The 14,795-nt window shown below is 45.4% G+C and overlaps 1 protein-coding gene across 1 annotated transcript in view; it reads left to right on the forward strand.

The window, feature by feature from the left end:
- The window catches only part of LOC125293683 (solute carrier family 26 member 9-like), a 45,970-nt gene extending 32,067 nt beyond the window's left edge, over nucleotides 1-13,903 (forward strand). Inside the window, exons 8-20 of the mRNA XM_048241758.1 lie at nucleotides 2,387-2,534; nucleotides 3,275-3,388; nucleotides 3,971-4,048; nucleotides 4,185-4,280; nucleotides 5,742-5,848; nucleotides 6,291-6,360; nucleotides 6,453-6,545; nucleotides 6,815-6,925; nucleotides 7,474-7,704; nucleotides 10,941-10,995; nucleotides 11,503-11,639; nucleotides 13,552-13,614; nucleotides 13,709-13,903. Coding sequence (XP_048097715.1) covers nucleotides 2,387-2,534; nucleotides 3,275-3,388; nucleotides 3,971-4,048; nucleotides 4,185-4,280; nucleotides 5,742-5,848; nucleotides 6,291-6,360; nucleotides 6,453-6,545; nucleotides 6,815-6,925; nucleotides 7,474-7,704; nucleotides 10,941-10,995; nucleotides 11,503-11,639; nucleotides 13,552-13,614; nucleotides 13,709-13,720 — 1,315 coding nt within the window. The 3' untranslated portion in view covers nucleotides 13,721-13,903. The remainder of the gene's footprint in view (nucleotides 1-2,386; nucleotides 2,535-3,274; nucleotides 3,389-3,970; nucleotides 4,049-4,184; nucleotides 4,281-5,741; nucleotides 5,849-6,290; nucleotides 6,361-6,452; nucleotides 6,546-6,814; nucleotides 6,926-7,473; nucleotides 7,705-10,940; nucleotides 10,996-11,502; nucleotides 11,640-13,551; nucleotides 13,615-13,708) is intronic.
- Nucleotides 13,904-14,795: the final 892 nt, after the last annotated feature.

Consider the following 14,795-nt stretch of genomic DNA (forward strand, 5'->3'; position numbering starts at 1 on the left):
GCTCGCTTTTGTGGTTCCCCAGCATGTTACTGCTTTCGTTTTGTAGGTTCCCCTGTGCCCATGTTGTTGCTGCTCGCTTTGTAGGTTCCCCAGCCCATGTTGCTGCTCGTTTTGTAGTGCCCCAGCCCATGTTTACTGCTCGTTTTGTAGGTTCCCCAGCCCATGTTACTGCTCCGCTTTGTAGGTTCCCTGTGCCCATGTTACTGCTCGTTTTGTAGTTCCCTGTGCCCATGTTACTGCTCGTTTTGTAGGTTCCCTGTGCCCATGTTACTGCTCGTTTTGTAGTGCCCTGTGCCCATGTTACTGCTCGTTTTGTAGGTTCCCTGTGCCCATGTTACTGCTCGTTTTGTAGGTTCCCCAGGTTGCCCAGTTTGTAGGTGGCATGTTGCTGCCTCGTTTTGTAGGTTCCCCAGCCCATGTTGCTTGCTCGTTTTGTAGGTTCCCTTTGCCCATGTTGCTGCTCGTTTTGTAGGTGCCCTGTGCCCATGTTGCTGCTCGTTTTGTAGGTTTCCTGTGCCCATGTTGCTGCTCGTTTTGTAGGTGTCCCTGTGCCCATGTTGCTGCTCGTTTTGTAGGTGCCCTGTGCCCATGTTGCTGCTCGTTTTGTAGGTGCCCTGTGCCCATGTTGCTGCTCGTTTTGTAGGTGCCCTGTGCCCATGTTGCTGCTCGTTTTGTAGGTTCCCTGTGCCCATGTTGCTGCTCGTTTTGTAGTGCCCTGTGCCCATGTTTAACTGCGTTTTGTAGGTTCCCAGCCCATGTTGCTGCTCGCTTTGTAGTGCCCCAGTGCCCATGTTGTTGCTCGTTTGTAGGTGCCCCAGCCCATGTTGCTGCTTTCGTTTTGTAGGTGCCCCAGCCCATGTTGCTGCTCGCTTTTTTAGGTGGGTGCCCCAGCCCGTGTTGCCCATGTTGCTGCTCGTTTTGTAGGCTCCCTGTGCCCATGTTGCTGCTCGTTTTGTAGGTGCCCTGTGCCCATGTTGCTGCTCGTTTTGTAGGCTCCCTGTGCCCATGTTGCTGCTCGTTTTGTAGGTGCCCTGTGCCCGTGTTGCCCTGTGCCCATGTCTGCTCGTTTTGTAGGTGCCCTGTGCCCATGTTGCTGCTCGTTTTGTAGGTGCCCTGTGCCCATGTTGCTGCTCGTTTTGTAGGTGCCCTGTGCCCATGTTGCTGCTCGTTTTGTAGGTGCCCTGTGCCCATGTTACTGCTCGTTTTGTAGGTGCCCTGTGCCCATGTTGCTGCTCGTTTTGTAGGTGCCCTGTGCCCATGTTGCTGCTCGTTTTGTAGGTGCCCTGTGCCCGTGTTGCTGCTCGTTTTGTAGGTTTCCTGTGCCCGTGTTGCCCATGTTGCTGCTCGTTTTGTAGGTGCCCTGTGCCCATGTTGCCCATGTTGCTGCTCGTTTTGTAGGTGCCCTGTGCCCGTGTTGCCCATGTTGCTGCTCGTTTTGTAGGCTCCCTGTGCCCGTGTTGCCCATGTTGCTGCTCGTTTTGTAGGTGCCCTGTGCCCATGTTGCCCATGTTGCTGCTCGTTTTGTAGGTGCCCTGTGCCCATGTTGCTGCTCGTTTTGTAGGTGCCCTGTGCCCGTGTTGCCCATGTTGCTGCTCGTTTTGTAGGTGCCCCAGCCCATGTTGCTCCATGCTTGTTGCCCCTGCTGCTGCCTTGTCCTTTGCCCTGGTGCCTGTGCCCGTGTTGCCCATGTTGCTGCTCGTTTTGTAGGTGCCCTGTGCCCATGTTGCCCATGTTGCTGCTCGTTTTGTAGGTGCCCTGTGCCCGTGTTGCCCATGTTGCTGCTCGTTTTGTAGGTGCCCCAGCCCGTGTTGCCCATGTTACTGCTGTTGTTGTTTTTTAGTGCCCCAGTCCGCCCATGCCCGTGTTGCTGCTCGTTTTGTAGGTGCCCCAGTGCCGTGTTGCCCATGTTGCTCGTTTTGTGGTGCCCCAGTCCGTTGTTTTGTTTGTAGGTGCCCCAGTCCGTGCCCATGTTGCTGGTTGCTGTTTTTGTAGGTGCCCCAGCCCGTGTGCCCATGCCCCAGCCCATGCCCCATGTCTGCTCGTTTTGTAGGTGCCCTGTGCCCGTGTTGCCCTGTGCCCGTGTTGCTGCTCGTTTTGTAGGCTCCCTGTGCCCGTGTTGCCCATGTCTGCTCGTTTTGTAGGCTCCCTGTGCCCGTGTTGCTGCTCGTTTTGTAGGTGCCCTGTGCCCATGTTGCCCATGTCTGCTCGTTTTGTAGGTGCCCTGTGCCCGTGTTGCCCTGTGCCCATGTCTGCTCGTTTTGTAGGTGCCCTGTGCCCATGTTGCCCATGTCTGCTCGTTTTGTAGGTGCCCTGTGCCCGTGTTGCCCTGTGCCCATGTCTGGAGTGGGGCCCCAGCCCATGTTGCCCATGTCTGCTCGTTTTGTAGGTTTCCTGTGCCCGTGTTGCCCGCGGCGTCTGAGTGGGACGAGATGCTGAGTACTGCGTTCTCTCTCGCCATCGTGGGCTACGTCGTCACCCTGGCCATGGGGCGGACTCTGGCAGCTAAACACGGCTACGATGTGGACCCAAACCAGGTGCGAACACGGCTCCTCTCCCAGACACATGGGCTTGTGTGTCTATACACACCTGTACACCCAGCAGGCTTGTGTCTATACATACCTGTACACCCAGCAGGCTTGTGTGTCTATACACACCTGTACACCCAGACACATGGGCTTGTGCGTCTATACACACCTGTACACCCAGCAGGCTTGTGTGTCTATACACACCTGTACACCCAGCAGGCTTGTGTCTATACATACCTGTACACCCAGCAGGCTTGTGTGTCTATACACACCTGTACACCCAGACACATGGGCTTGTGCGTCTATACACACCTGTACACCCAGCAGGCTTGTGTGTCTATACACACCTGTACACCCAGCAGGCTTGTGTGTCTATACACACCTGTACACCCAGCAGGCTTGTGTGTCTATACACACCTGTACACCCAGACACATGGGCTTGTGTCTATACATACCTGTACACCCAGCAGGCTTGTGTGTCTATACACACCTGTACACCCAGCAGGCTTGTGTGTCTATACATACCTGTACACCCAGACACATGGGTTTGTGCGTCTATACTGTACATACCTGTACACCCAGACACATGTGCTTGCGTGTCTATACACACCTGTACAAGAGTGTTGTCTATGCTGAACTGTGTTGAGATTGTATCATTCAGATGGATCTTAAAGGGATCCACTGCACTGTCTGTTTGTCTCTGGGTGGATCTTAAAGGGATCCACTGCACTGTCCGTTTGTCTCTGCAGGAGATGCTGGCTCTGGGCTGCAGTAACTTCCTGGGGTCATTTTTTAAGATCCATGTGATCTGCTGCGCCCTGTCCGTCACGCTGGCTGTGGACAGTGCGGGCGGCTCCTCCCAGGTCAGTGAGTTGCAAAGCTACATTACAGAAGTGACATATTTGGGCCAGAACACACCAGGAGAGTACCACACTAAATATCACATCTAAAATGATTAGGCAAAATATCACAGATAATGCTTAAGTAATGAGGACAGTAGTGATGCTAGTGTACTAACACAGCACCTTTAATTAAGGAATGACACAGAGTTATTATTATGATGTGTGTATTATTATGACGTGTGTATTATTATGACGTGTGTATTATGACGTGTGTATTAGTATGATGTGTGTTGTGATGTGTGTATTATTATGATGTGTGTATGTTGTGATGTGTGTATTATTATGATGTGTGTTGTGATGTGTGTATTATTATGATGTGTGAGTGTTGTGATGTGTGTATTATTATGATGTGTGTTGTGATGTGTGTATTATTATGATGTGTGAGTGTTGTGATGTGTGTATAATTATGATGTGTGAGTGTTGTGATGTGTGTATTATTATGATGTGTGTTGTGATGTGTGTATTATTATGATGTGTGAGTGTTGTGATGTGTGTATTATTATGATGTGTGTGTGTGTGTGTGTGTGTTGTCTTCACTCTCAGTTTGCCAGTCTGTGTGTAATGCTGGTTGTCATGGTTACCATGCTGGCGTTGGGGGCCTTCCTCAAACCGTTGCCCAAAGTGAGTATCCTCTGGACCCTGGTCTGCACTGGACATTTGCTCATGAGCCTGGCCACTGTGTGTTCTTAAAGCCATGTGAGGCCATATCAAAACCAGTCATTGCTACGGGTGTCTGTGTCCTTTTACACGGTTTCAGTCTGTTCTTGGAGCCCTAATTGCAGTCAACCTGAAGAACACACTGCTGCAGCTGTCTGACCCCTTTTACCTGTGGAAGAAGAGCAAGCTGGAGTGTGTGAGTCGCTACGTCCACTTGGTGGGGAGTGTGAGGAAAGCCTTCATTTGGGCAACAATGGATGCAAGATCAGAAACCAAATTGTGCTTAATCACCTGTATTTGTCCTGGTCTGAAACACAAGCCAGTATTTTCTAGAAATAGCTCATTACTTATTCCGGCCAATCATTAGATTAGATGAAAGCCCTCGTAATCTAGCAAGTCGTGTCCCTCGACTTGCATCTTCTCCTTTGTGTCTGTAAGTATCTTATATCAGTTTGAGATGAGCTACAAACAGTCGTGGAAGACCAGAGAAACATGTTAGCTAGCACAGTGTGCGCTAGTTATTGAACACACCTTTGCGTCTGGGTCGTACTGTGCGCTGCTTATTGAACACACCTTTGCGTCTGGGTCACACTGTGCGGTGCTTATTGAACACACCTCTCTCTCTGTTCCAGTGCGTCTGGGTCGCACTGTGCGCTAGTTATTGAACACACCTCTCTCTCTGTTCCAGTGCGTCTGGGTCGCACTGTGCGCTAGTTATTGAACACACCTCTCTCTCTGTTCCAGTCGCGTCTGGGTGCACTGTCGCTAGTTATTGAACACACCTCTCTCTCTGTTGCAGTCGTCTGGAGCACTTTCAATGCGGTGCTTATTGAACACACCTCTCTCTGTTCCAGTGCGTCTGGAGTGGCACTGTCGCTTAGAATTATGAACACACCTCTCTCTCTGTTCCAGTCGTCGTCTGGGTGGCACTGTGCGCTAGTTATTGAACACACCTCTCTCTCTGTTCCAGTGCGTCTGGGTCGCACTGTGCGCTAGTTATTGAACACACCTCTCTCTCTGTTGCAGTGCGTCTGGGTCACACTGTGCGCTAGTTATTGAACACACCTCTCTCTGTTGCAGTGCGTCTGGGTCACACTGTGCGCTAGTTATTGAACACACCTCTCTCTCTGTTGCAGTGCGTCTGGGTCGCACTGTGCGCTAGTTATTGAACACACCTCTCTCTCTGTTGCAGTGCGTCTGGGTCGCACTGTGCGCTAGTTATTGAACACACCTTTTGCTGTCTGCGTGTTGAACACCTCTCTCTCTCTGTTGCATTGAACACACCTCTCTCTCTTGTTGAACACACCTCTCTCTGTTCCAGTGGGCCTGGGTGTCGCTGTCTGGTTATTGAACACACCTCTCTCTCTGTTCCAGTGCGTCTGGGTCGCACTGTCGCTGAATTATTGAACACACCTCTCTCTCTGTTGCAGTCGTCTGGAGTGCGCACTGTGCGCTGGATATTGAACACACCTCTCTCTCTGTTGCAGTGCGTCTGGGTCGCTGTACTGTGCTGAGTTATTGAACACACCTCTCTCTCTGTTGCAGTGCGTCTGGGTCGCACTGTGCGCTAGTTATTGAACACACCTCTCTCTCTGTTGCAGTGCGTCTGGGTCGCACTGTGCGGTGCTTGTTGAACACACCTCTCTCTCTGTTGCAGTGCGTCTGGGTCGTGTCCTTCCTGGCCACGTTCTTCCTGAGCTTACCGTATGGTGTGGCTGTTGGAGTTGGGTTTTCTATCCTGGTGGTCATCTTTCAGACTCAGTTGTGAGTTGGGAGGACGTCCATATGTATCAACACAAATTTTGTTGCACATTTAAGATTTTCATTATATTATTCTTAATAATTTAAAAGACATTTCTGTTGAAATGAGAAATACACTAAAAGACACTTACTGGTAAATGTTTTCTTAGTTATGCTAGTTTACTAGTTTAGTTTTCTTTATTATCTGAGTCCATGGCCTCCTGAAGTCTAAGTTAGACTTGCACTGTAAATTCTTACATCAACATCATCTGGATTTCAAGCCCTGCAGTTATTTCACATGGTTCAGCTGCGTGTCTGTGTGTGTGTGTGTGTGTGTGTGTGTGTGTGTGTGTGTGTGTGTGTGTGTGTGTAAATTCTTACATTAACATCATCTGGATTTCAATCTCACATTTCTATTTCACATGGTCTCATCAACTGATATCATTTTTTTATGATTAAATCTCAGTCGGAATGGGTCCGAGGTGGGTCAGATAATGGACACAGACATCTACAAAAATCCCAAAGTCTACAGTAAAGTATGTCTTGGTTTGTCCTGCCCAAAGCCTCAATGAGAGCATTTATGATATCCCACATTTCAGTGATGGCCATTATTGGTGTGATTCTGCAGGTGCAGTCTCTGTCTGGAGTGAAAATAGTTTGCTATTGCTCTCCTCTCTACTTTGCCAATGCTGATATATTCCGTCAAAAGGTCATCAAAAAGGTAAACCAGGCACTAAGTGTGTTTCAGTGCTCTTTCAGGTTTTTTGAAATATCAGACCTTTTAAAAAATATATATTTATATACCATATCTAGTACATATAGATTCTATATACCTTATCTAGTACATATAGATTCTATATACCATATCTAGTACATATAGATTCTGTATTCCATATCTAGTACAAATAGATTCTGTATGTCCATGTGTGATTATAGATTCTTTATGTCCATGTGTGATTATAGATTCTGTATGTCCATGTGTGATTGTAGACTGGACTGGACCCAGGCAAGCTCCTCCTGGCCAGAAAGAAGTTCCTGAAGAAGCAGACGAGAGAGTTGAAGCTGCAGGAGAACGCGGAGAACGTGGAGAGGAGACGAACTGTAGGTTCCCTCTTGTTCATGAAGCCACAGGTGAAGGTCTGAGAGGACCGAAAACCATTATGTTCCATCTTATCCGTCACACCACTCACATTCTTGTCTTGCATGTTATGGCTCTGAAATAATGCTGTGTGTGTGTGTGTGTGTGTGTGTGTGTGTGTGCGTATGTCTGTATGTGTGTGCGTATGTGTGTGTGTGTGTGTATGTGTGTGTGTGTGTGTGTGTGTGTGTGTGTGTGTGTGTGTGTGTGTGTGTGTGTTGGTCCTCTCCGTGTTGCTGATGTGTGTGTGTGTGTGTGTGTGTGTGTGTGTGTATGTGTGTGTGTGTGTGTGTGTGTGTGTGTATGTGTGTATGTGTGTGTGTGCGTATGTCTGTATGTGTGTGCGTGTATGTGTGTGTGTGTGTGTGTGTGTGTGTGTGTGTGTGTTTGGTCCTCTCCGTGTTGCTGATGTGTGTGTGTGTGTGTGTGTGTGTGTGTGTGTGTGTGTGTATGTGTGTGTGTGTGTATGTGTGTGTGTGTGTGTGTGTGTCCCTTGGTGACTCTGATGTAGACCACGTCACAGCTACAGCTCCAGCAAGACTTTCACCTGGACGAGCAGACCACGCCCACCAGTTACGTAAACTTCCACTGCGATGACACGGACCAGACTGACCAGCGCGCCAGCTCTCAACCCCCTTCTCCCATCACCATGGAAACGCATCCTGTACCCTTCCACACTCTTGTCCTGGACCTGGCAGGAGTCAGCTTCATCGACCTGATGGGCATCAAAGTTCTCACCAAGGTGAACGTTACCATCCTCGCCCCTCTCAAGTGAACCCGCTTATCCTCTCAGTGCTGACCACTCCACACCATGTCTCCTGACGCACGCAGGGCTGTGGTGCTGCAGGGCTTGGGGCTACTAAACAAACTGAATGTACAACCCCGCTCTGGAAGAACTAGAATAAAGAGCCAGACTGTTGAAGTTCTCTAGTAGTCTAAAGAGCCAGACTGTTGAAGTTCTCTAGTCTAAAGAGCCAAACTGTTGAAGTTATCTAGTAGTCTAAAGAGCCAGACTGTTATCTACTATAAATCAAGTTCTCTAGTCTAAATCAAGAGCCAGACTGTTGAAGTTCTCTAGTAGTCTAAAGAGCCAGACTGTTGAAGTTCTCTAGTCTAAAGAGCCACACTGTTGAAGTTCTCAAGTCTAAATCAAAAGCCAAACTGTTGAAGTTCTCTAGTCTAAATCAAGAACCAGACTGTTGAAGTTCTCTTGTCTAAACAAAGAGCCAAACTGTTGAAGTTCTCTGGTCTAAAGAGCCAAACTGTTGATGTTCTCTAGTCTAAATCAAGAGCCAGACTGCTTAAGTTCTCTAGTCTAAAGAGCCAGACTGTTGAAGTTCTCTAGTCTATAGAGCCAAACTGTTGAAGTTCTCTAGTCTAAATCAAGAGCCAGACTGTTGAAGTTCTCTAATCTAAATCAAGAGCCAGACTGTTGAAGTTCTGTAGTCTAAATCAAGAGCCAGACTGTTGAAGTTCTCTAGTCTAAATCAAGAGCCAGACTGTTAAAGTTCTCTAGTCTAAATAGCCAGACTGTTGAAGTTCTCCAGTCTAAAGAGCCAAACTGTTGAAGTTCTCTAGTCTAACTCAAGAGCCAGACTGTTGACGTTCTCTAGTCTAAAGAGCCAGACTGTTGAAGTTCTCTAGAAGTCTAAAGAGCCAGACTGTTGTAGTTCTCTAGTCTAAAGAGCCAAACTGTTGATGTTCTCTAGTAGTCTAAAGAGCCAGACTGTTATCTACTATAAATCAAGTTCTCTAGTCTAAATCAAGAGCCAGACTGTTGAAGTTCTCTAGTAGTCTAAAGAGCCAGACTGTTGAAGTTCTCTAGTCTAAAGAGCCACACTGTTGAAGTTCTCAAGTCTAAATCAAAAGCCAAACTGTTGAAGTTCTCTAGTCTAAATCAAGAACCAGACTGTTGAAGTTCTCTTGTCTAAACAAAGAGCCAAACTGTTGAAGTTCTCTGGTCTAAAGAGCCAAACTGTTGATGTTCTCTAGTCTAAATCAAGAGCCAGACTGCTTAAGTTCTCTAGTCTAAAGAGCCAGACTGTTGAAGTTCTCTAGTCTATAGAGCCAAACTGTTGAAGTTCTCTAGTCTAAATCAAGAGCCAGACTGTTGAAGTTCTCTAGTTTAAATCAAGAGCCAGACTGTTGAAGTTCTCTAATCTAAATCAAGAGCCAGACTGTTGAAGTTCTGTAGTCTAAATCAAGAGCCAGACTGTTGAAGTTCTCTAGTCTAAATCAAGAGCCAGACTGTTAAAGTTCTCTAGTCTAAATAGCCAGACTGTTGAAGTTCTCCAGTCTAAAGAGCCAAACTGTTGAAGTTCTCTAGTCTAACTCAAGAGCCAGACTGTTGACGTTCTCTAGTCTAAAGAGCCAGACTGTTGAAGTTCTCTAGAAGTCTAAAGAGCCAGACTGTTGTAGTTCTCTAGTCTAAAGAGCCAAACTGTTGATGTTCTCTAGTAGTCTAAAGAGCCAGACTGCTGAAGTGCTCTAGTCTAAAGAGCCACACTGTTGAAGTTCTCCAGTCTAAAGAGCCAAACTGTTGAAGTTCTCTAGTCTAACTCAAGAGCCAGACTGTTGACGTTCTCTAGTCTAAAGAGCCAGACTGTTGAAGTCCTTTAGTTGAAGTTCTCTAGTCTAAAGACCCAGACTGTTGAAGTTCTCTAGTCTAAATCAAGAGCCAGACTGTTGAAGTTCTCTAGTCTAAAGAGCCAGACTGTGAAGAGCCAGACTGTTGAAGTTCTCCAGTCTAAAGAGCCAGACTGTTGACGTTCTCTAGTCTAAAGAGTCAAACTGTTGAAGTTCTCTAGTCTAAATCAAGAGCCAGACTGTTGACGTTCTCTAGTAGTCTAAAAAGCTAAACTGTTGAAGTTCTCTAGTCTAAAGAGCCAAACTGTTGAAGTTCTCTAGAAGTCTAAAGAGCCAGACTGTTGTAGTTCTCTAGTCTAAAGAGCCAAACTGTTGATGTTCTCTAGTAGTCTAAAGAGCCAGACTGCTGAAGTGCTCTAGTCTAAAGAGCCACACTGTTGAAGTTCTCTAGTCTAAAGAGCCAGACTGTTCTCTAGTATAAATCAAGTTCTCTAGTCTAAATCAAGAGCCAGACTGTTGAAGTTCTCTAGTCTAAAGAGCCAGACTGTTGAAGTTCTCTAGAATAAAGAGCCAGACTGTTGAAGTTCTCCAGTCTAAATAGCCAAACTGTTGAAGTTCTCTAGTCAAAATCAAGAGCCAGACTGTTGAAGTTCTCTAGTCTAAAGAGACAGACTGTTGAAGTTCTCTGGTCTAAATCAAGAGCCAAACTGTTGAAGTTATCTAGTCTAAATCAAGAGCCAGACTGTTGAAGTTCTCTAGTCTAAAGAGACAGACTGTTGAAGTTCTCTGGTCTAAATCAAGAGCCAGACTGTTGAAGTTTTCTAGTCTAAATCAAGAGCCAGACTGTTGAAGTTTTCTAGTCTAAAGAGCCAAACTGTTGAAGTTCTCTAGTCATCTAAAGAGCCAGACTGTTGACGTTTTCTAGTCTAAAGAGCCAGACTGTTGAAGTTCTCTAGTATAAAGAGCCAGACTGTTGATGTTGTCTAGTAGTCTAAAGAGCCAGACTGCTTAAGTTCTCTAGTCTAAAGAGCCAGACTGTTGAAGTTCTCTAGTCTATAGAGCCAAACTGTTGAAGTTCTCTAGTCTAAATCAAGAGCCAGACTGTTGAAGTTCTCTAGTCTAAAGAGCCAGACTGTTGACGTTCTCTAGTAGTCTAAAAAGCCAAACTGTTGAAGTTCTCTAGTCTAAAGAGCCAGACTGTTGATGTTCTCTAATAGTCTAAAGAGCCAGACTGTTGAAGTTCTCTAGTCTAAAGAGCCAAACTGTTGAAGTTCTCTAGAAGTCTAAAGAGCCAGATTGTTGAAGTTTTCTAGTCTAACTCAAGAGCCAGACTGTTTTCTAGTCTAAACCATTGAGTGCAACTGATGTGAGGTGTCTGTTTTGAATATGCAGATGAAGAAGAGTTATGAGATGTTGGGCATCAGCTTTTACCTGGCCAACGTACAAGGTAAGCCCTGCTTTCATACAAATCTACATCTGGTCATAATTGGGCTTTTTAACATAAGAAAAGTACATAAACACATATCCAATGGCCTTATATGTTTTAACATAAGAACAGTACATAAGAACAGCATATAAACACATATCCAATGGCCTTATACGTTTTAACATAAGAACAGTACATAAACGCATATCCAATGGCCTTATATGTTTTAATATAGGAACAGCACATAAACGCATATCCAATGGCCTTATATGTTTTAACATAAGAACAGCACATAAACGCATATCCAACGGCCTTCTGAACCCATTATTTATATGGAATATAATAGCATACCTGGAAATTGTGTGTGCATGTGTGCGTGTGTGTGTGTGTGTGTGTGTCTGTGTGTGTGTGCATGTGTGTGTGTGCGTATGTGTGCATGTGTGTATGTGCGTGTGCATGTGTGCGTGTGCATGTGTGCATGTGTGTGTGTACATGTGTGTTTGTGTGTGTGTGTGTGGGTTCATGTAGCTCAGGTGTATGAGGAGCTGGAGGCAGGTGGAGTGTTTGAGGACGGCAGCATCACACGCGGTCACCTCTTCCTCTCGGTGCACGACGCCATCCTCTCCTCACAGCATCGGGCAGCCGCGCCCAGCGCCTCGGACCAGGCAAGTCCACCTTAACTTAACCCAGCGCCTCGGACCAGGCAAGTCCACCTTAACTTAACCCAGCGCCTCGGACCAGGCAAGTCCATCTTAAATTAACCCAGCGCCTCGGACCAGGCAAGTCCACCTTAACTTAACCCAGCGCCTCGGACCAGGCAAGTCCACCTTAAATTAACCCAGCGCCCCGGACCAGGCAAGTCCACCTTAAATTAACCCAGCACCCCAGACCAGGCAAGTCCACCTTAAATTAACCCAGCACCCTGGACCAGGCAAGTCCACCTTTAAAGCTATTAACCCAGTGTCCCGGACCAGGCAAGTCCACCTTAAATTAACCCAGCGCCCCGGACCAGGAGTGTCCACCTTTAAAGCCATTAACCCAGCGCCCAGGACCAGGCAAGTTCACCTTTAATTAACCCAGCGCCCCGGACCAGGCAGGTCCACCTTTAATTAACCCAGCGACCCGGACAAGGCAAGTCCACCTTAAATTAACCCAGCGCCCTGGACAAGGCAAGTCCACCTTTAAAGCCATTAACCCATTCACAATGATCGGATCAATAACATTTTCACATCATAAGAATTATGAATGTATGGCAAAACGCAGAGATTCATATGGGATGGCCATTTTGATATGGAAGACAGACAAGAAATTACATGAATAAGTGTCATGAGCATTATCTTTAATAATTACTGTATCTTATTTTCTGACTGAGATTTTGTACATGCATAACACCATCATTAGCCGGTTGTTGGTGGCTAATATGGAATGAAATCTGTAAATAACACGGTTATTTAGTTAAACCACAGCCTCCTTTACTTTCTTTGGTTATTATAGTTTACGATTCACTTTAACCACAAAATGTTTTGCCGTCGCCACATTTAAATATGCAATTTACCTTCCTTAGGCTATCAGTGATACTTTTTGCTTCTAATCGCAATTGAGTGCGCATTTAATGTAACATGCCACATGATTTCCAAGAGGCCTTTAGACAAGCTCATTTCTGACTTCACTAGACTATTATTGCATTTGTTTATGTTGTAAAACGTAAAGAAATGAAGAACATCGGCAAGCACCTAGGCTATGCACAAATTCATCATTCACTAAATGGACACAGGGAGACTCCAAGTTTTCGCTATCGTTGCGAAAAAATTAGCCAGGCTACTATATAGAAATGCTTTGAAATTCCCTTTGAGTCGGATCTGCTCCACCTTTCCACAAAGTTTTGCAGAAATTCTGCCTGTGTTTTTTTGCGATATTGTTGACAGAAACTATTTGTGTGGTGCAACCTGTAAAATATTAGTAGTTCATAAACTCCAACGTAGTGCCAATTTAGGTTGAAACGATGGAACTATTAGGTTCAACTTACGTACAAATGTAATGAATTGTAATGTAGCCTAACTTGTTCAATGGGCTGAGGTACAGTGGCTGCAGGACTAAAGCGAGCGAGAGATGCAAGAGTGGACAACAGCTCATGCGCTTGCTAGAGATTAAACATTTTTTTTAAAGGGCCAGTACAAATGACGTCCAATTATAGAGCCCTGCTGTATACTATACTATATACTATATAGTCTGTGAACATACGGAGAACCGCGTAGGGCCCTATAGGATAACCAGCTTTGTTTGGTATGTTGGCCTGAAGGGGCCAGTCAGCACATCCCATACTGCGCCACCTAGTTAAAAATGACAAATCTAAAAACCAGGTGTGTAGCAGCAATCCGGGTTTTAAGTTTTAGATGGACAGGTCATAATGACTGACTAAGTTGTGTGTTGGGGTTTTAGATGGACGGGTCATAATGACTGACTAAGTTGTGTGTTGGGGTTTTAGATGGATGGGTCATAATGACTGACTAAGTTGTGTGTTGGGGTTTTAGATGGATGGGTCACAATGACTGACTAAGTTGTGTGTTGGGGTTTTAGATGCACAGAGCCAAGACAGAGCTTGCCTTTGACATGGAGGAGGAAGAGAAAGACCTGGAACAGGTACTACAGTATATTTCAAATAATCCACAGTTTGAATGTTATAATTATAATATAGAGAATTATTGAAAAACACTAAATCTGCACTTTTTCACAGGAGCTGTTTTAATGGACTTGCAAACCTCCATCACTAACATTGCTAGTGTTACAATTGTTTTAGTGTTTAGCTAAATAATATTCTGTATAACTCCATGCATAAGTAAACTACTTTTACATTGTTTTTTACTGTCCAGTAAAACCATGCCATTTCCATTGTTAACCCCAAGAAATGTACCATTCAAATAAAGCCATGTTAAATGTGACTAAATGTAGCGTAACATATCCTGTGTCAAAATTGTCTATCATGTGTGTCAAAATCTAGAATGAAAAGTAGTAACACACACCAACTGAATTTATGGAGGTGCTGGCTACTGGCAAAAGGTTCAAAAGGTAAAGAAGTGCTGCACACTCTGGCCCCATATGACAGGTCTTTACTCACACACACACACACACACACACACACACACACACTCCATATGACAGGTCTTTACTCACACACACACAGATACACACACACACACACACACACACACACACACACACACACACACACACACGCACGCACACACACACACACACAGGCTCCATATAACAGGTCTTTACTCACACACACACACAAATACACACACACACACACACCTACACACACAAATACACACACACACACAAATACACGCACACTCACAAATACACACACACACACACACACACGCACACACACACACAGCCGCACACACACATGCACACACACACACACACACACACACTCTCTCACACACACACACACACACACACACTGGCTCCATATGACAGGTCTTTGTCAGATTTTTCATAATCTAGAATGTGTTCTTTTAATAATATGTTAATGAGAATGTTATGACACTAAATTAATGGATATGTACAGAGAGATAGAGAGTGTGTTCAACTATTTGATATTGGTATTCTGTTGCTTATATTCAATTTCATCAACTGCCCAGTGGTTCAATGAGCCTTTATTATATAGCCTTGTCTAGATTCTAGATAAGATATGATCCTATAAAGAAGAATGTTTACTTTTGTGCTCTTCCATTTTTAGTTAGTGACTCTTTATGTTGTTCTATCTCTATGCTGTTCTCTATGATGTTCTATCTTGTGACCGTTATCCA

The sequence above is a fragment of the Alosa alosa genome, chromosome 4, assembly GCF_017589495.1.
Source record: "Alosa alosa isolate M-15738 ecotype Scorff River chromosome 4, AALO_Geno_1.1, whole genome shotgun sequence".
Lineage (NCBI taxonomy): Eukaryota > Metazoa > Chordata > Actinopteri > Clupeiformes > Clupeidae > Alosa > Alosa alosa.